This window comes from Stegodyphus dumicola, chromosome 12 (assembly GCF_044657685.1).
Source record: "Stegodyphus dumicola isolate Sdum_Otavi_A_Nest chromosome 12, ASM4465768v1".
In the NCBI taxonomy this organism is placed as follows: domain Eukaryota; kingdom Metazoa; phylum Arthropoda; class Arachnida; order Araneae; family Eresidae; genus Stegodyphus; species Stegodyphus dumicola.
In genome coordinates, this window is record NC_140779.1 from 107,274,580 (window position 1) to 107,301,704 (window position 27,125).

The window sequence follows — 27,125 nt, forward strand, 5'->3', positions numbered from 1 at the left end:
GTCAGCGTCATCTTTATGCATCTACGCTTTCCAGAAATTAAAGTACCGATGTTCTTCTATAAGGTATTTCTCCCACCTTGTTAGCATACCTTCGTGGTGTAATGGGCAGTACACTCGGAGCGCATTCGAGAGGTCCTGGTTCGGCATTGCTCATTTTTCATCTCTTCTGCTTCGAAATAACCTAATGCCTCTACAGTTCCGTTTGGCCGCGAGTACAAAAACAGTTCAACCTCATTTCGGACGTCCTATGTAGAATGGGAGATGGCACCTGCAAAATGTATCTGCAGGTGTGAAAAAAGGTAAAGGTCCGAAGGAATGATGTCGGAACTCATAGGTCTTGCATTATTTTGATGGAACATTACCCTTTTGTGCCGGAACTCATTTCGGTTTTCCTTGATAGCAGGGTCAACACGGACTACCATCTCGCTGTACACCTTAGTGTCGAGGATTTTGCTTTTTACTAGATACTATTTGTGGATAATACCACGGAAATCTCAGAAGATGCAAAGCATGATATTTTTGTTAGTCAAACTGCGCTTTACGACGCTGCCGACGGGCTCAAAGTGTACAGACCAACCGTCTTTTCACTCTGTGTTGTTGAAGTAAATCCACGGTTCATCAAGTGACGATCCGGTTCAGAATTTTGCCCTTGCGTTGATATTTGAGCGGATTAGTGCAGGCCCGAACACGTCTGTCCTTATCTGCTTGAGTTAGCTCATGCGGCACCCAGGGATTGAACTTGTACGTCAAGTGTACGCGGTGCATAGCGCAATCAATGGACATGGCACTAACGTCTAACTCCTTAAAAAGTTCTCGAGTGATTACTGTCGCCTTCGACATGCTCTTGCAAGCGGGCCTCATCAACATCAGAAAGCCTGCCAGAGCGCTGTGCTTCTTGAATGCCTTCTTTTTGAACTTTATGTACCAAACCTTCACAATGATATACGATACAACATCAGTACCTAAAGCTTGACGTGATTTGGTGACATTCTGTAGCTGACTTTTTTGCAAGAAAATTATGGTTCTAATGTGGTGGCTTGATAGTTCTATTTCAGACACCTTATACTTATTTGTGAAGATATTTCTTTAAAAATTTCACAACAGTATTCTAAAGCAAGTCTCTTTTAAATGCCAAAGATCAATTGAAAAAATATGATTAAACACGCCAACGTGAACTGTTTGCGTATGCGATATTTGCTGTGGCGGGAAACTTTCATTAAACCCGATATTAACCAGGCAACATTCGGGCCATTTTTTCTCCTACCTTTAAAAAGTACTTACACCCATTTCAGTTATGAACTACTAGGGTACATGCAATATTCTTAGCTGATGTGTCTTAATATATATCGGTGAAACTAAGAGAACCTTTAAATTACACACTAAGTGCGAGGCATTAGGTTAGGAAAAAACCAAACACATGAATTCTCCATTTCCCAAGATTGCTGGTCAAACAAATCCCATTTCTCTTTCCTCAGTATCCAAAATTATTCAAAACAAAATCTTAATTTGACAAATAAATATCCTACAGGCGTTTGACTTTCATTAAAACTTTTCAGTTATAGTTAATGATAATCAGTTCTAATCTATCTTTACCTTCAACTTTTAAAGATATTATTTTATAGTTACTTTAAATTTTTTTCAATAGATAAGGCAAATGATTCAATTTCTTCTTTCTTGCTGGAATTTTCTTCAAAATATCTCCTTTTCTCTGCTGTTATCGAGTGAGCATGCGATAGTTTTTCGCCAGTTTCACTACTGTAGCTGAAAACGAAGGTTCTATTTAGCCATCAAAACTAGCCGTGCAAATGTATACAATTTATACTGATGTTTTTTGCTTTAGAATTTGAAACATTAGTTCAGCAAGAATTCGAGCCTAAGGCAAATGGGTGGCTGTATGGATGCTTCTTATGTGCTTTCACAGTGTGAAACGGGAATAAAGTCAGTTTCTCTGAGGAAGTCATCCAGTAAGGCATCCTTCACTTTACAGACGACCTTTGTGGGCTTTGTTTTATCCAAATATCCTAATCTAACCTAACGGACCAGAAACATTATTGTAAGTCTGAAATATTTCTCCCCTCTAGCATTTTGCGTTTTTGTAATGGAAGTATAAGTATGTGAATTTTACATTGTATTTAACAGATTTTGATTAACAGAAATTTAGAATAATAGCCTTTTTTTCTATGTGGTTAAATTTTTCTGTCTGCAAGCGGGACAAGTGTAATTAAAAGCGCAAGTGAGAAGAAAGCATACAAGTCCGCAGCAAATACTTAAGTCAAAATTTTGCTGTTAAAATTTTCCAATAGCTAACTTTTTTATTGATACATGTAGCAAAATTAGAAATTTGTAATTTTTCCAAAATTATATAATTTGACATATGAATGGAGAAGGAACAATAAATTAGTAGCTCATTTATCTTATTAATAGCACATCTAAAATACATAGTATTATGTATTAGGAGTTTTTAGTGTCATCATTTTTCATCAGAAAATAAAATGTGAAAGTAACAAATCTGCATAATCTTATAAAAAGCTAAATCTGGTGACATATATATCCTGCCTTGCAAGTAGTCGGCATAGAAGACATACGAATGAGGTATCGATTAATAGTCTGGCAACCAGAAACGGATTTATGGTATCTCTCAGGAAAAAATTACGAGAGAAAAGTTTTTCCAACATATATCCAAATCACTAATAAATTCTTAAGGAACAATAAACGTACTTATGCCCTAAGAAGAAGAGTTTCCAAAAATTCAGGTGATCTCCTGTTTCCTAAATTCGCCATCGTTAGCAAATTTATGAAACTGGACTTAAAAATGTAATGATATAAATGATCCTTACATTTGCAGATCTGATATGGGATAGAGGTTAAATTTTAAAAAAGATATTTAAAATTCTTCTTTTCTTTTCTTAAAATTAAAACTCATCAGTTAAAATTTTAATTTTTGGTACAAAATTCAGTTTATGATTAGTTCAATTTATTCTTGGTTATCCAACATTATATTATGACATATAAATGGAGGAGGAACAATAAATTAGTAGTACAGACTTATGACATACCTGTATTCTGTATTAGGAGATAATATTATGCTAATTTTTATAGATAAGATGATGGTTTAGATTGAAATTTCAAAATTTTCGTCGATTTTCTTAAAGCCAGTTCCGTTTGATGGCATCCAAATTACTTATTGATTCATCTCGCTGTATTTTATTCTTTATAAACATTATAACCACAGTAATATATTACAGATATAATATATATATATAATATGCATCTATTAATTATTTTTATATTTAATAACTAAAACAGAGGTAGGTATTTTCAGTCGTTTTAAACGATGTTCCTTAAGATTCCGCTAATAATTACCTGACTTGTCATTTGCTTTACTTTAAATGTTTCTAAAGTGTTTATAATAAATATAAAAAATTTAAGTTAATTTTTCAAAGAATATATAAGAATTTTCACTGGAAGGGTCAGGAAAAGAAACTAAATTGAAGAAATTTAAAAAAAAGTATAGTTTCAACTGTAAATAGATCTAATGACATAATTTAAATATGAAACTTTCATTAATGAAAAAAAGTGTATAATTCATTTGGCATCAAGTCATTCAACATACAGTGGAGTGTTTAGCTTTTTAAAGCCCGTTTCTTACAAAACTTTAATTCAGAAGGACAATATTTACAATTCTTTTTTGTTAAGGTCATACCATTTGATACATATTTTTGGTCATAACAGACACTTTTTAATTTTCTCTTTTCTTTTTCTTAATACACAAACAAAAAAATTTAACACTATTTTAAGCTACATAAATACTTTTATATACATTTTACAGCTGTGATGCCATTCATATCTATTTACAGTCAACGTTGAAAATATGTCCACGACAATTATTTAAATTATTTTTCTGAAATGACCAATTTTAATAATTATTTTCACGAAACATCGATTAGAGATTAGAAACGGCATTCCGATTCCCACACTCACCTTGTGCAGCAGCCGCAGCATCTGTCGACAATCCTAGAAACAGTCCAGGTAGATATGTCAACGTGAGGAGAAGCACTAAAATTGCAACAGCCATGTTTAAGTATTCTTTTACCGTCTACGGACAAATAAATTGTTTTGTGGGATTAAAAAGATTAAAAGCTCTTTTGAAGGCAGTAAATGGAAATAAAACTAAAGAGAGATCTTGGCTGTGGTGCTCTTTCGTCAAGCTCTGTATCGAAGGTGAGATTCAGCTCCCCTGCCTCTTGGAGGCGCTGTCAGCTGCTGTCATGCCCCTAGTATTTGAAGGATCAAGGATTGCCATTGGCTGGCGCCTCTCACATGATTAGGACAAAGGGATCGTCTATAAATTGCTTATAATGAAAAAGTGCACTAGGAGATCTTTAATTCAGTAATTTTGTCTCCTTTTTTATGCTAATTGAGGTTTTGTTTCAAACTTAGGGAATCAGTATCTTCGTTATTCTGAAAAGGAATATTTACGCTTCAATTTTACAGTAATTGCTCCTTTACATGTTCCTTTACATGATTTTAAAATATATAATATGCAATATATAATATCATGTAAGTTCCTTTACATGATTTAAAAATATATACAGGGGGACTGCTCATTCGTGGTACAAACTTTGAGGGCTGGCACAGGACACTCTAACAATCCCATTTTGTGTAAGAATGTATGGTCACAAGTGAAACGTCGAAGCACAAACATAAGAAAGAAAAGATGATAGGGACAGTGTTTTATTTTCATAACCTCGTTTACAAGTGGATATTAATTTAAATGTGATTAACTTAAAAAATTAATTTATGAAATTAATTAATTTACAAAATTAATTTAAAATTTAAAAATTAATTTAAATTAATTTACAAAATGTGATTGTTACAGTGTTCTGTACTAGCCCTCAAAGTGTGTACATGAATTAGCAGTCACCTTGTAAATAAAGTTAAGATAACAATAATGGAACTTAAGTTTAAAGGAAATATTTCGCATGAAATCATTAAAAGAAGTGTCTTTCAAAATTACTTTTTACAAATGTGTGGCTTTTATATCTATTTACAAATGCGTGGCTTTTATACCTATATTGTACTTTGTTTTAGGATTTTGTAGAATGATTAAAAGTGATGATGCCTTCCCCCTGCTCCCCATAAAATGTCAACCGTACTGCTTAATATCTACGATATTAAGTGGGGACCTAAAAAGAATGCAGTCAAAAGCGTTCGCTGTAAGCGATAATGATGCAATGCAACACACATAAAAGTCAGTTAAAATAAATGTAAATAAATTTTCAAATTTATAAAAATTAGTGGAAAAAATTATCATAAATTAAAAAAAGTGTTCTTAAACATAATATGATTCAACATGCTATAGATAAAAGATGGAAGAAACAACTTTCATTCCCAGTTTTCCAAGAAAGACACGGTAGCTTTATTTAGACATCTAAACGGAAGTGACTGTTTGCGAGATCAGCTCTGCAGAATTGAAGTGGTGGATTCCCCAAACTGTATTTTGTGCGACTCCAATCAGCTTATGATTTTTGAACATTTAAATAATTGTATTGCACTTTCTGAATTTGAAAATGGGCATTTTTAATAAATACTAAAGAACTCGTGGCTTAAGCGCTAATCTTCGGCATTTGGTAAAAAAAAAAAATAAATTTAAAGAAAGTCATAAAATTAGAAAAGTTGATGCAAAAAGTAGAGGAAATTTGAATATTTATTTGCATTACTTCATTTAACTTAATGTAATGCTAGTACACATCTTTTACATGAATGTTTTATAACAAATATTTATTTTTGTGTTTATTAAAAATTTAAACAACCTTCATCTTCAGTGTGAGAGAAAAATTTAAAAAAAAAATCTGAAAGGTTTCAGATTTTAAACTACGTCCAAAGGGGCATTTTTAACGTTTTGTATGTTAGCTTTATATATTAAATATTACGTTCTTTGCACTGAAAACATAAAATTCAGTTCAACAGCAATGTCACAAAATAATTTTAAAAATAAGCATGCCTTTAGAATTTCCTATACATAGTTCAGCGCCCTGGGGATGAAAAGGTGTTTTTCCCCCGTAGAGTGTTGCCATTGCTCGCTTTTAAATTGTAGGTTTTGTTAATCAAACATTCGTTAAAGTTTTACAAAATATGAAATCGTTAATAAAAAAAATTACAAATTTCAAATTTGGGCTTTCAGATGCCCATATTCGCAGTAGGATTACGTCATTCAAAATTGGATGGCTCTAGGTATACCGTTGTATCACAAAGCCAGAAAGATACATACATTTATGCAAATTCTTTATTATTTAATTTCTTCAAATATAATACAGAGCGATAGTATTTGGTGCCAGCGATTTGAAAAGTTATTTGCCGTTTATAGGGTTCCGACGTAAAATCGCAAAACGAAAAAATAGTCCTTCAGGGATAAAGCCCCTTTGGTCTAATAATATTGCTAAATGTGAGTATATTTATTAATCCAAACAGATTTTCTATCATCTATATTTTCAAAAACGTATTTAATCAGTTAACTGCTTCAGCTTGTAGACTCATTAGGTTTTTTGAAACAGGAGGCGTGAAAAATGTGCAATACCCTCTCCGGGACTCGACCTTTAGACCTATCGAAAACCCGTTGGATATGCTGCCAATTACACCACGGAGGTATGCGGAAAGGCGACAGAAAATACCTTATAAGCTTAGTTGATTCTTTTACATTACATTTATTTTTAATGGTTTATTCACTTCGAATTTCTATTAAATTATTTCAATTGTCATTAGTAAAACGACTTCTTTTTATGCTAAACATATCTCCAATACTTCAAAATTATAAAAATTTGGAAGCTTACCTCATCTTTAATTCCTTGCAATTTTAAATGATTCAAATATGAAAATAAGAGATACTGAAATCTTATCGAAATGAAGACTGTTATAAACCTCCACGTCCACCAAAAAATAGACGTAAAAAATTACGTCTATTTTTTATCAGAAACGTAGAATTTAAGCTAAGTTCTGATGCGCTTCATCTAAAATCACACGCTTCCAAATAATTTAAAGGTACAGTTTTAAACATGTAAACAGTTCCTGGCTTACAAACGATCCTTTTTCGGTGACTTATTACTTACGAACGTTATTCCCATAGCAATATCATTCCGAAGTGAAAACACAATATTAGAACAGAAAAATTGCAACATCCGATTTCATTATTTTGACTTCATTTATTTTTTCGTTCTGAGCATTTGTTTCAGAAATCTGTCCATTACTGTGCGAATATTTATCGATTGTATTCTGAAGATTGTATTCTGAAGTGAAAAAATATTCACTTCAGAATACAATCTCCGAGTCATATTACTTTTTAATTTTATACATCTTATATACTCTTTAATGACACGCCTCGTTTTTCAAATGTATGTAAAAAAGCATAAAATAATAAAAATTAAACATAATTGTGATAACTACACTGTAGTTGAAAATTTTAGAATTTAGGAATGGCAATCATCTGTCACTTTTTTTCCAACAGACAGTTTAAGTACTGGTTATCCTATCTACGGACTTCCCTTTCTAGTCTTAGCAACAAAACAGGGATATAAAGCATCACATAGTTTCGCTTCTTATAAGCATGCAACTGATGATATGATATTTCTGAAAAGTTTTTATTCGAAAAAAACTTCGACAATTCCCGATAATCCGCGAAAATAATAGAGGAATTTGCGCTACGATAAATCTGCTACCCTAATTATTATTAAAATAATCGAGTTATCCTTTTCTTTTGTTACGTAATTCTCATACTGTGATGAGATAGTTTCCTCGCAAAGCGTTGATAGGGTTGCCAGAAAATAGCATGGAAAGGCAAGGTCGCCACATTTGGTGCAAAATGGTCCATTTGGCGACAAAATTCGCGATATGCCATAGACGGAGAGAGAACATTCTAGAACGCATTCTTAACTGTTTTTCTCAGGAATGTTCTCGAAGGTAGGTTAAAAGCTATACATACACTGCCTGTACGCGGAGTGTAGTAGTATCTTGAATTCAGTAAAGTAGTAGTGACTTGAGTTCCGAGATTAGCTTAGAGAACGATCGACCGAATCGGGAGCTGTACTTTAGTGCTTTGCCGTGAAGCTGTCTTCACCGTTATAGCCTGATAGCCTGAAGGCTGTGTTGCTGATTGTTTCAGCATGTTTATCGTAGTTTTTTTACGACTGTAAAGGTGTCTTTGGAACTGTCCTGAGTAATTATTGGAGAATAAATTGTGTTTTGATGCTTCATCAGGTGTTGTTATCAATAACTCCAAATCCACGAAACCGTAGAACTCAACATTTTGTTTGTTTAAAGAAGTTATAAAGTATACGTTGTAATGTAAAATCAAAAATAAGCAGTATATTCTTATGCAATGCAGAAGTAATAGTGATCTCTTTTATAATTAAAATTTAATTTATGCACTACTAATAGATATTTTCCATTCTAGATGATTAATATTTCTACCTGTAAATTTCAAACATATCAGATTAAATATAATCATTTTCTTTAGATAATGCACTTCTTGTGCATCCTCTATTAAAACGTTTCAATAATGAATTGCAGACGTAATCAAAAATGTAAATTGGCGGAGGCAATTTATTTATTCTTTATTATGAAAATCCCTCTTCATATGAAATTTTCAGCTTTTAATCCACCGCGCAACCAATGAAATATTTTCCGAAGCAGTCACAAATTACTCCACTGATGAAATTTCAAAGCGGCAGAGTAAAAAGAATTATAAATGCGAATTTAATTTAATTAACGAAAGAAAAGAATATAATTTCGATAACAATTCCATGAAAGAGATATAAAAGAGAATCCTCTTACTATCTAAATGAATGCTGTTTCGAACCGCATGGAACTTCAAATATAAAAGAAACCATTTTCTCCGTATTCAAAGAGAGCCTCTAGGGGTTTAAATTGAATTAAAAATTAAAAATTTCGAATTTTAATCATTCTTCAACTTAACACTAGGATATTAAACTAAATAGTTTAGAAGATGGGTAAGTGCCTAATAGGAAGATCTGATACATTGGAAAAGGCTTTGCTCAAAGTATAAATTAGTACTGAATAATTTTAAGCAGATGATAGCATTAATTTGCTAACGAATGTTAAAAATTATAATTTAAAGTTACAAAAACATCATGTTATTAAAGTAAGATAGATAAAAGAAAAAAAGAAAAAAATCTGAAAGGTTTCAGATTTTAAATTATGTCCAAAGGGGCGTTATTTTAACGTTTTGTGTGTTACCTTTATTTATTAAATATTATGTTCTTCGCATTTAGACCATAAATTTCAGTTCAATAGAAATGTCGCAAAATAATTTTAAAATGAGATTACCTTTAGAATTTCCGATACACAGTTCCGCCGCTGGAGATAAAAAGGTTCCCCCCCCCGTAGATTGTTGCTATTACTCGCTTTCAAATCGTTAAGTTTGTTACTCAAAAATTCGTTAAAGTTTTACAAAATATGAAGTCGATAATAAAACAAATTCCAAATTTCAAATTTGGGCTTCCACATGCCCATGTTCGTAGGAGGATTACTACGTCATTCAAAATTCGATGGCTCTATGTACCGTTGTTTTATCACGATGCGAGAAATAGGCATACATTTATGCAGATATTTCATTATTTAATTTCTTCAAATATAATGCAGGACTCTAACATTTGGTGGAAACAGCTTGAAAAGTGAAATTGACATTTATAGTGATTCAACGCAAAATCGCAAAACGAAAATAATGATCCTTCAGGGGCAAAACCCCTTTGCACTAAAAAGCTATTTTAACAATTTTTATTAGCAAGTTTTTATGCCATTATTGGTCTCTGGCGTTTTTTCTTATTGAGTTTCATTTTGGATACAGATTTTTATACATCTAATTCTTTCTGGAAAGTACTTCATGAAGGCATCTTCTAAGCATAGTCTTCTCTCTAATACTGCAACGTAATACATAACTTCCCTCGGTTTGTAAGGATTCCCTCCCCTCCTTTTCACGTACCTTGGTGTTATAATTGAAAAGCATACTCTCCTGGCAATTGGAAAGTTCGAATGTAATGCATTACCCATTTTACCTGTTTCCTGCTTCGGCAAACTTAATGATTCTTCATTGACGCCCGAACTGAAAGATGGTGGACAACAATTTATAACAACTAGACCTGGTAATTGGGTTCCCTCTTTCCAAGTCTCTCCTTAAGTGGGGAAGAATGTAAGGCATTTTGCCAAAAGGGGGCAGTGCATATAGCAGTCGAGCTTGGCTTGACTAGTTTATCTAATCACTGAATATGTACAGCCAGTTTGAGGCAGACAAACTAGTTTTGGGTAAAATAATCTCAAGGTAACTGACTTGACATGAAGTGGAAGACAAATTATTTTTATTGATTTGCTAAATTTGTATCTAAAGCATTTCAACTGTTTTCTTATACTTTAAATTGTAGAAATATATTTATAGTGAACTTTATGCAATACACTGCTCAAATTAAATTTTAAATATTAATTTATCTTGAATTTTCTTTCTTTTCTTATAGGACAGCATATGTAAGCAGAATTTGGAAATGGACCATATACTGATGTAGAACGTATACTGATGTTTATATTTTAAAAACTGAAAATGAGTCAAGTACGGTAAAATCTCATTTATCCAAACTCAAGAAGGATAAAACATTTTTTGATTAACATTGGGAATTATTTGTGACATATAAAGGAAAATTAAAACATAACATAATAATCAGAATATATTTTGATGATTACGTATATCAGCTTAATTTAACTTACTGATCAATTTTTCTTTTCGCAGATGATTCAGAGCGATTACTCCATTGCAATTTTTCATGTGCATTTAATACTAAGTTTAACATTTTGTTTGTAAACGTTTGCTTAGAACCTATATTTACGTTTCCAATAATATAATTTCAGTTACGAAAATTTCAACCAAATGAGATTTAACTGCAAAGTAATTCAATTAAAATAAACGTCTTTAGAATAATCGGAGCTCATTTTTATAGAAAATATGAGTTTTCAGTTATAATCTTAGTTCTCATAATAATTTTCATATCAGAAACTTCATTAAGTCTTTTTCATACCCAAGTGCAATGGTAAACAGTAAACATGAATTAAAAGAATGAGAAACCTTATATTTTAGAAAATTTTATAATTTCACGGAACTGCAATATTATTTGTTGCAATATTTTCCACTTCCGTGTATATTTAACAAAACGTTATTTTAATAAAGGAATAGTTAATACATACTCGCGCATATCCAAACCCAGAAAATCAATGCTCATCTAAATTCACAATCTGCATGTGATTTTCTTCTAGAATAGTTAAAATGCTTCTTGTCTTATGCCAAAGCGATAACACTTTCGGCCTCGCAATGCTCTGATTACTATTCTCATTATAAGCATGAAAATAATCTTACCTGGAAGTGGAATAATAGAAAATAAGAAGAGAGACAGATTTCCCTCAGGTTCGAAGATGGTAATTTTCCTAATTACTGATTTCAATCAAGTAACATATTTATTAGAAGACGTAAATTTTCAATATTATAGTACAGTGATATTATATATTTATATACTATAGACTAGTGATATTATATATATATATATATATACAATAGAAGAGTGATATTATATATAAGTAATATTATATATACACTACAGTATAGTGACTATATAGTAAAAGAATATGCTATAGTCTGTTATTTTAAAATAGGCACTTCAGTGTCGTAGGGATTTCCTTCATTTACAATCCCTTCGTTTACAATCGTTATGTCCCTTCATTTACATCGTCATCACGGCATAGAGGGAATTATTGGATTTTAGCAAATTAGAATATTCGGTCTTTTTTCCGAAACGGTCATTATCATAGTTATGAGCCATAGTTTGGGAAAGAGGAGAAATACCTTGAAGTGCCTACTTTAAAGTAAAAGATTATAATGTTATTTCTGTCGGATTTTTATATGATTTGATTATTTTGAATCAATATAATCCAAAAAAGCAAGTAAAATAATTCAATTTTTTACTTATTTTAGCCTTTAATTCATCTTTGAGCTTTTAGTTATAGGTGTAGCCTATAATTAAAGGCTATCATTTTTAAATTAATTTAATACTTTAAATATTGAGCTCATTCGTGCATAAGTTCTTTAATTTGTGTTAGTTCTGATAGCTTCCATCATTTGCGTTTTAGATTTGAATAATAATATTTTAATTCTAATTGCTTCAGCTTTAATACCTGAAATGCTAACAAATATATGCATGAAGATGTCGAAATGCTAGAATATACTGCGCAAAATTGGAAAACAGCCTTTAAATGGAAAATACCAGAATAATTGATATAGAAATAAATTTATTTATTAAACTTGAGCTAATTACTAAAAACCCTCTTTCAAATATTATTTTTGAGGATGAAGTTTTTTCTTATATTAAGTAAATGTTATCCTTCAATTGACATAATTGCATAAATATTACAGTATAGCTTGCATAAAAAGAATTATTAAGAATATACCTGTATTCGTTTGAGACAAGATAGCTTTTAAACTTTCTTAATATTTAAATATAATTCGGAAATTGTAATTAAATTTTTCCTTTTATTTCATCTTCTGAGGTCATAATATAAACTTTCGCGTTTTATTAAAATTGTGAAAACATTCCACAAGTTTATTTAAAATTTTTCTGAATTAGGTTCACGTTCTTAAGATGAATTCTTATTGAGGGAGTTCCTGAATAAAAGTTGTCTTCAGTTTTAAGTCATTTCACTTTTCTTTCGTGCAAAAGAATATTTACAGACTACAAATAATAAATATTTTTTCCCTTCTGCGCATTACCTGTTCCTTATTCTTCATCATTCTCTACAACCACAAAACTTGAGTATATATCTTGTTATAAATTATTTCTGATGAAAATTTGAATCTCCCGGTCAAAATAAATAAAGAGATGAATTATATTATTTATTATAACAATACTTTAAACTGTTCTTAAAAAGATAATTGTTCAGAGTTATGATCAGGGAATATAAAGAGAGACTGCATCAATTTATCCTAAATTCTTTGGCTAGTAAAATTTACTATTTCTAAAAAAATAATTAAACAAATTTTTGAAAGCTTCCTCCTATTTGAGACTACTGTGCACTGAATGTTTTTTTGCACTGAATGTTTTTTTTTTTTTTTTTTTTTGTCTCATAAAGTCTTATACCTATGAGAACAAGGTAGAAAAATATAACAGAACGTAATTGGGGATGTTAAAAATAAAATTCTATAAAGGAATTAAATTTTTCATTAATCAATTTTATACTTAGTAAACAAAAATCCTCATTGTCACCAATTTATTTAATAACGGTTATTTAATTTCAGTTTGATTTGATTTTTTCAGCCTCTTCATAATGATAAAGTATTTTATTCGTGCATTTTAGGGATATTCTTGTTACGAAATAATGGCGAGTTTCGATATAATAATGTTTATGACATTTATTTTATATCCTTTATTCTTTGCATTTATCCAATGCCTAAATCATAATCATAAATGGAAAATTTTTAGCCTAAAAACACGCTATAATTTGCATTAGTTTCTATGATTTACAGTATATTAAAACAAACTGTTTCGAAATTTAACTTTTGTCGTAAAACCTGAATAGCACATATTGATGCCGCGTAATGCATGTGCAACTTGGTTTCAAAGAAACAAAGAAATTTAATTATTTAACATAATGGAAATATGTTTATTATTAAAACAATAATAATATTAATGTTTATTTGATTAGATTTAATCTAATAATAAATATTTGGTTAGATTTACCATACATTAAAAAAATTGTATACGTTGAAATCTGTAAGAGAATATGAAGATCTAAAGCATTCTCTTTGTAAGTCAACAGGAACGAAGTATTGAAAACATTGCATTAGGAGTTATAGACTCATTTTTCTTCGATCAAACGAATATCATTAACGATTTCAATAATGTCTTAATTCACAAATAATTCGCTTTTTCATATTTCGTCTGGAAAACAATGGTGCCGGGTGTTTTCACTGCATATTGCATTTGTATGCAGTGAAACAACTTTAATAGGCGCAAATGAAAGTTTGAAAATGCATGATTTCAACGTTCTCAATTATGCTTTTCTTTTCCCTTTAATACCCTAAATTCCCAAAACTCTAAAATCGCTTCTCAGTAATTAAATTGTTCTTTTGTACAATAGAAACACATTTACATACATTAGAAGCAATTTAGAAACGCATTAGTTAAAGCTGGATGTTTTATCTAAAATAACATTTATTTAATTTTTTTTCCCTTATGGCGTGGAATAAAAATAAGGATAAAATTTCATACCACATTAATCTTCATAAGCCTTAGACAATTAGAGAATCTTATTCTCTTAAAAACTCATTACATTTAAATTGAGATATGGGTCAGTAAAAGGAAAGAAATAAAATTGGGCAGAATTCCTTTATCAGCACAGGTAGTTAATTGCAAAGTGTTGCTGCGTTTGTTAATACAGTATCTACTAACCCTACTAATATCCATAAGAAAAGGGGAAGAAATATTGTGCCTACTTATTTTTCCTGTAACCCTTGTTTTTTATTTTTATTTATTAGCTCAAAAGGAACTTTATTACGAATGGGATATTAGTCTCGAAAAGGCATTTTGTGTTGAATCACTATAAACAGCATATCACTTTTCGAATTGTTGCCACCGAATATTATCGTCCTGTATTATATTTAAAGAAATTAAATAATAAAGAATATGCATGAATGTAAGTATATTTCTGGCATTGTGAAAGAAACAACGCCATCAAATTCTGTATAAGGTAGTCCTCCGCCTGAACATCGGCAAATGGGAGCCCGAATTTTGCATTTCGAATTTGTTTTATTACCTATTTCCTATTCTGCAAAACTTTAAGGAATTTTTGATTAACAAACTCAACGATTTCAAAGCGACCAGCGGCAACACTTTACGGAATAAAGCATTTTTATCTCCAGTGCGCAAGACTGTCTGTCGGAAATTCTGAAGATATACTGTTTTTAAATATTTTTTAAATTTTGCATTTGAATTGAATTTTATGTGGCGTACGCGCCAAGAAAGTGATACTGAATAAATAAAGTAAGCATATAAAATGTTAATAATAAAAAGACAAAAAAAAGTTTTTGTGACGAAGCCATCTTCGTAAGGTAATTAAAAAATGGTACGATCAACTGAGAAAAGAATAAAAAGAACTGAAAAATGTATGCCTTCACGGGAATTCCCAACTTATACTGCTATGCTGTTTTAAAATTTTTTGTAATTATTCTGTTGCACTATATATGACGTAAGTGCGTAGAAAAGGATTTTTAATAATAAAGTTAAAAAGACAAAAAAAAAAAAAAAAAAAATGGATTGCTAAAAGTAAGAGTGTAAGGATCTTAAGTTTTACTAACGTTTATTTTATTTTAAATCTTTACTATCACTTCTTATTTTCTACTTCCGGCCAGAATTATAAGCGTTAAGGATTTTATGCAAAGTTTGTCTGGCGAACGCCAAGTATTTAAGTGTGGCCTTTTTGCCAAGCGAAAGAGAGGAAGCAGTGAGTTCGAAGCAGGCCGCTTACCTTAGAAGTTACGCAGTTGCTATTTGCCTTCCAGGCCAGAGGTTTTAATCCTCTTGATAAATTAAACGTATTGTAGTGTTCACAGTCTCTGTGCTACATACGCTTCCTGTTATTATAAGGCCAATCTTCCACGTGTGTTATTCTAAAGTTAAATTAGAGTTTAGTTTTATTTTTATACCTTTTACGTTAGACCCCGAGTGGAGGGTCATTGTATTCCGAAGTACGGAAGTCATTGTATATAAAGAAAAATAAAGGGTTTTGTATACCCTTCGTCTGTATCCTGTCTACTTACTACAATTAGTGAACATAGCTTTAGTAAGCTCTCTGTTCCTAGTCAGGTCCTTGTATGTTCCCGAAAAAGATTAGAAGAAACATTGAACCTGATAAGAGTAACAGCAGACTGGCAGACTGCGAGTTCAGCAAAAGCATAAATAACTTTAACAAACCCTTTTGGCGACTATTAAAATGTGAAACCTTTCAGATTTTTAAAGAAATTTATTTATTTTGATAAGCGATACTAAACCTTAATATTTGTTTATATGCCTAAAAAAAGAGTATAAAAAATTTCATCCTATTTTCTATTCATTTAGCTACATAGCGTACATCTTAATGTGTACTCGATCCATTCCGTACTGAAATATACAAAACCATGTAGTCAAAATTGCGATAAGATATAAATATTTTTTCTTAGTCAGCCGAAAGTTTTGATGTATTTTTTCTGCCTTTCAGCTCCTTTTTGACACTCTTCGCTCCAGGACTGGATTTAAAACTTTCAAACTTGTATTGAGTCGCTGGTACGCTCATAATCCTCTTTATATTCCGTTTTCTAGGCTAGAGTACTGTACGAAAATAGTATTTAAATATGGTACTAGGTTTTTCTCAGCAGGAATTCACTTCTGATAACAATCTTTCATTTCATTGATATATTCAAGTAATGTTTCCTAAAATTTGATTTCGTATACAGGGTTTATTTTTATGCTAATGGAACTTTATATTTTTAGCATGCTACTCTCCTATAGTTAGTTGAAATATAACTCTTCTCTAATTTTAATTCAAAGGCATTCAAAACTGTTTATTGCCAGTTTCAGGTGTAAATTAAACTGTTATCTGTTCAACTTCCTGCGGTAACCTATAAAAAGTTAAATTTTCATTTATCCTTGTTGTTTCATTGTAAGCACATCCAGCTTGAGACTGTCTCGCACTTGATTCTTAGACAAGTCAAATTGGAGTTCCAATACTTTTCCTTTTAGTGTGCTGGAACTTATCCTTCTCAGGAACTCATAATTTATCCAGGTTACAACGAAGGGTACTTTAAAATATCGGGCTTTAATGAGAGTTATAAGGTATATCTCCCACCTTCTTAGCATGGCTTCGTGGTGTAATAGTCAGCACGCTCGGCGCGTTTTCGAGAGGTCCGAAATTCGAGTCCCGGCGAGGGCATTACTCATTTTTCACATTTCCAGCTTCGAAATAACCTAATAACTGTACAGTGGCGCCCGAACTAAAATGCGGTGAATGTGTTCTCCACCACCAGGATTTGGCGACTGGATCCCTAATTCCAAGTCACCCTTTAAAAATGGGAGCATATAAGCTATTTCTCGCGCTTCTTAGCATGCCGCCTTCGTGATATAACGGTCAGCACGCTCGGCGCCATTTCGAGTGGTCCAAGGTTCGAGTCCCTACGAGGGCATTGCTCATTTTCACACTTCAAGCTCGAAATAACCTAATGACTCTAGAAAGGGGAAACCCTCGACAGTAAGGTGTACATCGAGATGCTAGTCCATGTTGACACTGCTATCAAGAAAAAACGTCGAACTGAGTTCCGGCGCAAAAAGCTAATATTCTATTAAGATAATGCACATGCGTTTACATTCACCGCCTGTATTCTGTACGGAGTCGAATGGGATTTGTTTGCCACACTCAGCATATAGACCCGACATTTCTCCTTCGGACTTCTACCATTTTTTTATACCTTCAGCTACATTTTACTGGTGCTATCTTCCATTCTGCATGCGACAGAAGAAATGCGGTTGATCTGTGTTCGGGCTGGCGGGCACCAAGTTTATGAACCGAATGCTTTGAAAAACTACCAAAACATTGGCAGAAAATCATAGATTTAGGTGGTGATTACTACTCGCACTAAAAGTACTGCTTTCATACTTTTTCTAACTTTATTAAGAAAGTGTTTTGGCGGGAAACTTTCGTTGCAATCAAATATATAGCTGTCGTGAAGTTTAGCCTTCTTAGGTAAGATAAACTAGACCACAATCATAAAAAACTATATGTGAATTCTAATTATGTCTTGTAAATACTACAGAAAAAATGTGTAAAGGACTCTATTACTTACTCAAATAACGTTTAACGGTCGGCTACACTTACAGAAGCCAACAGTTTTGGCTTAAATCATATAAGGTATTTTTCCCGCTTTCTTGGCATGCCTTCGTCATGTGGTGGTCTGCACACTGTGTGCGTATTCCAGAAGTCCATGGTTCGATTCCCGGCGAAGGCGTTGCTCATTTTTCATTTTTCCTGCTTCCAAAAAATGCCTAATGTCTCTACAGTGGCACCCGAACTAAAAGGGTGGTGGATGATGATTCTCCACATCCAGGATTTGGCGACTGGGTCACCTAAATCCCCAGTCACCCTTTAAAAGGGGGAGTTTATAAGGTATTTCTCCCGCCTTCTTAGCGTGCCTTCGTGGTGTAGTGGTCTGCATGCTGGGAGTGTATTCCAGAGGTTCGTCGTTCGATTCCCGGCGACGTCGTTGCTCATTTTTCACGACTCCTCCTTAAAATAACCTAATGTCTCTACAATCAAAGATAAAGAATTAACTAAAAGTAAGAAGTAGATCAGCCGAACGGCTTCACAATTGCAATAACGGACAGGCTGGCTCTGACCTAAAGTCAGCGTAACAAGCCTATTGCCGAGAATAACTCTACGCCGCAGAATACTATCGCAAGAGAATCAAATTAGGAACATGGCCTTCAAGCAGGCAGAACAGGCTCTGATTCTATCCACTAAAATCTTCCTTTAAATAGTCTCTTCTTTCTACCTCATTCGAATATCATGCGAGCCTAGACATTTACTTTCTGGCCGGAAAATGGAAATTAGAGCCATAAGGACAGAAAATTAATATAAAAGAACCGATTAGAAACTTAAAAACCATGATCCCTCTACTGGGAAAATAATCTCTATATCTTCAAACAGGGTAACTGTTTGAAGATATAAAGATTATTTTCAATTCAAACAGAGTTTATCAGAAACTGCATCAGTGACAACGAGTAAATGTGATAATGACTTTCTTTATTTATATACTACCCATTTTAGTGAAAGCAATAATTAACTATTTCTTACCATATATTCTCATGATAAAAGGTTCTTTGTATGTATAAGTAATAAATGTGTTTGTTGAACGCAAGGCTATATAATTTCTGTTACCTTCTCTGTATACTAAATAATATGTTCATTCATTGCAAAATAGTTTTTAGTCTTTATTTTCATTTTAATTTACTAAAAACGAATCTTGGAACAGTTAAATCATTTTTAATGCACATAAACTGTTAAAAGAACAACATAACTCACTTTTATTACCCTACCTAAAACCTCATTAACATTTAACAGGGATTGGGATTAAAAAAACAGTTTTTTTAATATTTGAATATTTTAGTTTCCTTTCCATCTTAGATCGTAAAAATAAACATAAATATAAATTCGATTTTATAAGGTATTGATTATTTATGATGTATGAACATTTTTGCAGGCATTAAGAGTTTTTTAACTCTGTTAATGTGATACATACGTTTTATATAACTCTTTTTCCATTCTACGTAAATTTATTTGTTTTGTTAGACTGGAATCGATTTTTTCATCAATGTTTTCTTTCAGAGCGAAATTTTATGTAAATATTTTATTTCTTCACGTATTTTACTTTTCCCAATCAAATTTATCGTTCGTTTTGAAAGGGGAAAATTACGCAGGCAATTTGATTTCCGAGCAGTGCTTTGGCAAAAAATACATAATATATAAAGAAATTCTTATTTAAAATATTATGGTAAATAACGGTTATTGGAGGCACAAGGGCAACAAGAATTTAGGTAATATTCACAAATTTACCTCCTCTGTACGTTCGATTGCCGCCCATAATGTGAAATTTAACACTAAACCTTTAAACCCTAATCTAAACGTGAAAGAAAACGCTATGTTGCGCAAAATTCCTTCTAGCGCCTATATTATCATTTCAAAACCTCACAAAGGTGGTCAGATAATCGTCATGGACGAAAACACTAATCACTAGTGTCACTAATCGCTTAAACAAAGACCTACAGATGTTATCAAAATAACAGAAACAAATCTGAATAAAAGTAACACTTAAGAATGCGTTTCTGCTAGGTAGCTAGAATTATATTTTAATGCGTAAGCATTAAAATATAATTCTAGCTACCTAGCAGTTTTTAATATAAAAAATATATATCATGGTAGTAAGAGGTAGCTTTATTGAAGTTATATACCTCTTGGATTTTTGTCAAAAGCGTAAAATGTCAGACCCCACAGAGTATCAAAGTTGCCAAATTGTAGGAGCCCGACTAGCTTTATAGCATCTGTGACCGAAACGTCCCATCTGTTAGGCATTTCTAGAGGTATGGTGTCTAAAGTCATGAAAGCGTATACACAGTGCTCCAAGACAAGCTTGGTAAAGCAAAATAGTGGAAGGAAGGAAAATCTAAATGAAGGAGGCCGACAAGTATTGAAGCGGATTGTAATGTCTAAAAAGAAAGCAACTGCAGCCAACTTGACCGAAGAGCTCAATCAGCATCTAAATTCTCCAATATTAATAATTACAGTTAGGAGGCCCCTTCATGAACAGAACATTTGCAGCACAGCAGCAATTCCCAAGCCACTGTGACACATGCTAGTGGCAGACGTGGTGTACAGTGCTGCCACAAAACGTGGTCGATTGATAAGTGGAAGACAGTTATATGTAGGGTAAGATGAATCATCTTTCACACTTTTCCCTGAAACAGGAAGGGTGCACGCTTGGATGACACCTTCACAAGCGTATGATCGTTTCTTTCCAGCTGTCAACCATGGAGGTGGATCCGTTATGATATGGGCAGCCGTGTCGTAGTTTTCTGCTGGTCCAATCGTAACCCTGCAAAAGAGGATCACTGGGAAACAGTATAGAGAAGTTATAGTTGACCAGGTCCACTCTACGATGGAAACTTTGTTTTTTGGAAGAGAGGAAATTTTTCAGTATGATACTGCTCATATTCATGTCCGGAACGTGCCCAAGCATGGTTTGATGAACACGAGGAGAAAGTTAAACACCTACCTTGGTCCGCACTTTCCCCCGACCAGTAATAGAACAGCTGGGATCTGTTTTAGAGTGTTCACCCCGGAATCGATATCCTCCACTAACATATCTCCTGGAACTCTCCCAATATAGCCCTGAAAGAATGGTACAATATTACTCTATATACTATTCAGCCTTTGTAGGATTCGATTCCCAGGCAAATCTAAGCTGTATTACATGCCAAAGGCGGTCCTACACGATATTAGTAAAGGATTCCTTTTAAATCTAGGGTGTTTCCATTATTTTGATAACCACCTGTATATAATCCGATACCTAATAAGGCTTTACCTTCTGAAATCTCAAAAATAAGAACTGCGATTAAATTTTCAGATATTTCCGACTCACTTACTAAAGTCCCTTATACCATCTTTTATGAATTGCGACAGATTATATGCTTGACTAAAAGTTCATAAAAGTAGTATTCAGTTCCATCCTATTACATCAAATTTAGGCACTGCCTCCTACCCTGTTAGCTAAATATTTAGATTCTAGATTTTTGCCTTCGTTGTTGTTGTTGTTATTACCAATCTCAGCTATCTGCCAATGATCAGCATAAGTCCACGACATTAATCGTGGAATGAAGTCAAATGCCCATGTCGTTGGTAAGAGTCTTGAGCACCATATAGGTGACAGCCCGCTTTAGCTCACTGCCGCGCACAGTTTTGAGACTGCGGAGGGACGGGTTCGACGGGTTCATCCCTCTTCTCTATCTCTAAACTCTTCAGAGAACGTTTGAGCTCGCGTCATATTTATAGTGTCCCTATGCCACGTAGACACTATACATTTACAAACATCCATGCTTCTTCGGGATTCGAACCCGGGCCCTTCAGTACGGCAATCAGAATCACTAACCCTTATCCCGATTAGCCAGCCCTTTTGTTTATTAATAACACATAAACCATAAAATAATCAAGAGTTTATAAATAAATTAAAATGTATTTCTCCTGGAAATTTCATCATGGTTTCCCTTGATGTAAAATCATTATTCACCAATTTTCCAGTGAAAGGGACGCTTAAATGTCCAGAAACCCGATTTCGAGTCATTTCTCGTGTGTCGAAATTGACGAGTTAATTTCCCTTACTCTGTCTAAAACAAACGCAAATTGTTTTTCAAAATAAGTATTACAGCCAGACTGAGGGATTGAGTCCTATCCTTGCTGATATTGATATGCATTATTATGAATCAAAATTATTTGGAATTCTAAACTTTCCTGTATGGTTCCGTTAACTTGATGATACTTTTACTCTGTTTGATGGTAATGAAGATGATTTGAATTCATGTTCATTCAGAAATGAATTCCATTGACCATGCTACTCGGTTCATTTTCAACTTGAGATATCCTTTCCTTTTCAAGCCCCACGTAACATATCCAACGTTTACATATATAACGTACATATATAACGTTAATATATATATAACGTTTACATCTTGGCCCCACGTAACATATCCAACTTCAGTTTGACCGTAAACCTTCTTGTTTTTTCCTTCTACCGCACTTCAGTTTATGTAATTTGACAAAACAGAAGTTAACTTTAATTTATTCTTTCGTTTTCCGAGCACTTTGCTCCTCTAAATCGGATCTTGACAAGAACTAACTACTTAAAAGCAGTTGCTATTGACAAGGGCTTTTCACCTAAAATTATTGACAAAGCGGTTAAATTCTCATTTGAACACATCAAAAAGCATTCTCTCGTTGTAAGAGATTATTAAAATTCAAGTGTCTTTTTCTTTCCATTGATCAACTATAAAATACACGCATTTTAAAGAAATTCCACTTTTGGATCGATTTTTTCTTCTATCAATGAAATTCGCAGTTCCATACTTAAAGACCCCATTTGGGATAGGGCTTTCCTGGGGTGTAAACAGAATTCCTCTTCATTGTGGTTTAATTTACATTGGTCAAAATAAAAGAGCCATAAAATTTCGCTCTAAAGAAAGTGAAGAATATGTTGGGGAAAAAGAGATATATAAATCTCACACAATCACATTTTCTATTTTTTAACAGCTAAAATTCTTCAAAAAATACCTTCCGTTCGCGAATTTCGAGAGGGGTTTAAGATGTTTGAATTCTAGTTAAGGATCCCAATTCTAATCTATACTTACCGTCAGCTTTTAAAGGCATTATTTCATAGCTGTTTATAGTTTTCATCGAAAGATGGCGCCAGTAGCTTGACTTCCTTTCTATCATTGTTATCGCCTAAGCACAAGCTTCTCTTTCATCATTTGCACTTCTGCAGCTGAAGTAGAAGGTTCTAACTTTAAAATTTTGTAATGAGTCCTGAAACTTTATGTGTATTGCACTGATTTTTTTACTTTAACACCTCTAATAATATGAAAACCAGTCATGGATAAATTCTTGGTAACTATCACAATTTTCTTTCTATCTAAGAAACCCACATTCCCATAAGATCGCATGCTAATAATAACATTCGGACGGTAATTGACTCCAGCATGTCTCTCAGCTTCTCAGTTACCTTTCTAAGTCTCAGGCATGAGTCTTGACCACAGGTTTCAAGAAGGACATCGGCAGAACAAATAAAATGGATGGAAATCTAATACAAATGTAAATTGAGTGCGTTGGATAAAAATACAAATAATCAATAAGGCATAATTTACCAATAAACTAGCTTTCAGAAGGAAAACTATGTAAAATATGAAAAATGGAATTGTATGGAAAATTGTACGAATATTTTTTTTAATTTTCAGAAGCTAAAGTACTAGGAGAAAAAGTAAGCAGGGAAATCCGGTAATCGGATTAATCGGAGTTTTTGATTTATTGCCTAAAGATACAATATGCGTATATTTTAAAGTAATGAAAATAAAACATCTTATGCAATTTTTAATATGGTTTCGGGTAAAAAGGTCTTGTGAAATTTTTTATGAAAGGATATTTTACTTTCAGCACATAATATTGTTTCCAAAACTTCCATTTTTTGAGGTGCTCATAAAATATCGATCATCTGGAATCCATTTCCATTAAGGCATAAAGAATAATTCAGGTTATTAAAATAGTTCTTCACTTGATTTATTTTACATAATATTTCCCAATTTCGTTTTAAAAAGCAGCTGCACTATTCCTTCCTCTTATAAAATTAAATACAAATACCATTTTTATATTGCATAAGATGTTAAACTTTTTATTGCAACTGAAGGCAATGTTATTACTCTCATATCTGTTTTTGCTTTAAATGGTTTTTTCGAGGTCCACTGAGAACTTTACATAAAACCAAGATTTAGGAACTCTTATTTTCCTACCACTGCTTTTACTGTATATAAGATACTCAAAAAAGATAACTTTTAACTTTTAACTTTAAGTTTCTTAAGTATTTATATCGATACATATTTATAGTAATAAAAATTTAATACAAGGTGCAGTTTTATCACGAAAGCAGAATCTGTGCGGATAAAAGGGATTTTGGATTAAAAAGAGATACTCAAAAGCAAATTTACTTGAGTCATGCCTATTGCCGAAACACTTCAAGATTTCTGAAAACAACTTCAAGGTGGAATTACTAAAATATTTAATTAACCTTTTAAAATGATTATTCGTTTATATGAGTAAAGACTGTTAAACTCTCCCTACATTGAGAAACATTCTTTATGAATTTTGTGGATATCTACTTGGAATTGTTTATTAAGAATATTTAAACGAATTCTTTACCTAAATACGAGGCCTTTTTTTAACAAACTGAACTTTTATATATACTCTAGTAACTGGAACTTTAACTACAAGGAGATGATAAAGTAAGTTCGAATTTTTACACAGAGTCATCTCAGCTGTATTGTTGGTACTGTTTTCATAAAATTTTAAGCCTTATCTTACCGATTATATAACTAGAAGCGTAATTCTGAGAATCTGTATCTAAGGAAACAAAGCTCGTAACCTCCTTTGCTTTAATGTTCTATATAAAGAATTGTCGTCAGTGAAAACATTCGGCCATCGGTATGTCAATAAACCTAAGCTGAATTTCAGTGCATTAAGAGTTTATTGAACGTTACTTTTGGAATTTTACTTTAAATTTCTTCTCGTGATTTCATCTTCAAATGCGCTGATTTTGACAAGCATTGACTATGATTGTTTAGATTCCTAATGTGATTTTTAAGAATTACTGAAGATCACTGCTTTTGCTACTTGATTCATTTACTGAAGAAACAATTATCAAGCTTCAGGCTATTGTTGCTTCATTCGTGGAAATCATTGTAATACTATATGTTGCCAAACTGAATTTCGGTAACTGTAAGTAAAGCAAAATTATAAAATTCAAGGAACACCAGACGGTTATCTCGCACAAGCTCAGCCTGAAATTCATAAGGAATCCCTTCTTCTGCTTTAATAGTTTCAAAAAATTTCAAGTTTTTAAACTTCAGTTTAAAAAATATTTCATTATAAAAATGTCCAAATTTAAATGTTCATTTTATTAACTTCTAATAATTATTTTACACTTTCTGTGCCTTTCATTTTAAGTTCTGGTTCTCCAGAACAGTAAATTTCCTGTGCACTGATAGTTCAACTTGAGTTCCATTCCAGGTGCACGGGCGTTTTGTTTTCGTGATTTTTTGTGTATAGTAAATAAGAGCCAGATTCTTGTAGAAAGTTATAAGGTATTTCTCTCACCTTCTTGGCATGCCTTCATGGTGTGGTGGTCTGCACAATGGGCGCGTAATTCAGAGGTCTGTGGTTCGATTCCCGGCGAAGGAGTTGCTAATTTTTCAATCTCTCTTGCCTGCTTCCTAAAAAATACCTAATGTCTCTACAAAGTCTCCACGAAGACATCTCTTAGGCAGATGCCTTCGTGTGATTTACCATAATAGCGATGGATCTATAGCTAAACTGGAAATTTCGAACATGCATGATTACAAGGATTTAAAGTATAGGGTGTCCGCCGATAACATCGCGGCAAAAACATCGCGGACGAAGACGTCGCGGAGAAAACAACGCAAGGCGAAAACGTCGTGCTACAAAACATCGTGGGTGAAAACATCGCAAAGAGAAAACATCGCAGTTCTAAAACATCGCGGTACAAAATATCGCCGTCGAAAATAAAGCGGTTCAAAAACATCGCAGTTTAAAAACATCGTCTTCGAAAATATCGTGGTAAAAAATAAAGTATCTACAAATCATCGCATGACGATAACATCGCAGACATACTTTTTTCAGGTTTTAATAATTACAAATGGATATTCCCATAATGATTTGTGAGCGCAAGATGTTAAGAAGGAGAATTTTTACTTTCACATTTTTTTATTAACTAATAAATTTTTGCTAAAAAAGTAAGAAGGAAACTTAAGCATAGAAAATTAAATGCAACTTATAGATTATAGTTTTCATGAAAAATTACCAGTAAAAACTTTATAAAAAAACGATTTATTAATGGCCTTTGTTAGTTAACTATGTCGGTTTAAAATTCTATTAAGTGCTATAAGTTGCATTAATTTTCTATGCTTAAGTTTCCTTTTTATTTTCTCAGCAAAATATTTATTGATTAATAAAAAATATGAAAGTAAAAATTATCCTTCTTTCCATCTTGCGCTCACAAATCATTACGGGAATATCCATTTACAATTATTAAAACCTGAAAAAAGTATGTCTGCGATGTTATCGTCATGCGATGATTTGTAGATACTTTATTTTTTATCACGATATTTTCGACGACGATGTTTTTAAACTGCGAAGTTTTTGAACCGCTTTATTTTCGAAGTCGATGTTTTGTACAACGATGTTTCAGAACTGCGATGTTTTCTCTTTGCGATGTTTTATCCCACGATGTTTTGTAGCACGACGTTTTCTCCTTGCGTTGTTTTCTCCGCGACGTTTTCGTCTGCGATGTTTTTGCCGCGATGTTTTCGGCTGTAACCAAAGTATAGATGTACTGTTTCAGAGAGAAATTCAACTTATTAATATTTGTATATGATAAGGCGTCCTCTAAACATCAGTTCTCTGCAGTTGTGGGTGTTGCAGGGCCACTAAACCACATGGACCTTATAAGAGTCCATGCTAAACCAGCTATGACGTCATTAAATTACTTAATGCTGCCTGTTTACTTTCTATGTAAATTCGCTTCTCTGTTATCTAAGACTTTTTATTAGCAAATTTATTCAGAAAAAAAAAAAGATATTATATGGCTAAAAACTATCAGTATTTTCGCGTATTATTTACAGATTTTTGACAGAAATTAAAAATGCTTGATTTTCAGCTAGTGCAATGTT

General features: G+C 32.7%; 1 protein-coding gene across 1 annotated transcript in view; it reads right to left on the minus strand.

The window, feature by feature from the left end:
- Positions 1-4,215, minus strand: part of LOC118203975 (uncharacterized) — a 55,718-nt gene extending 51,503 nt beyond the window's left edge. The window contains exon 1 of the mRNA XM_035376298.2: positions 3,982-4,215. Coding sequence (XP_035232189.1) covers positions 3,982-4,075 — 94 coding nt within the window. The 5' untranslated portion in view covers positions 4,076-4,215. The remainder of the gene's footprint in view (positions 1-3,981) is intronic.
- Between the last annotated feature and the right edge of the window lie 22,910 nt (positions 4,216-27,125).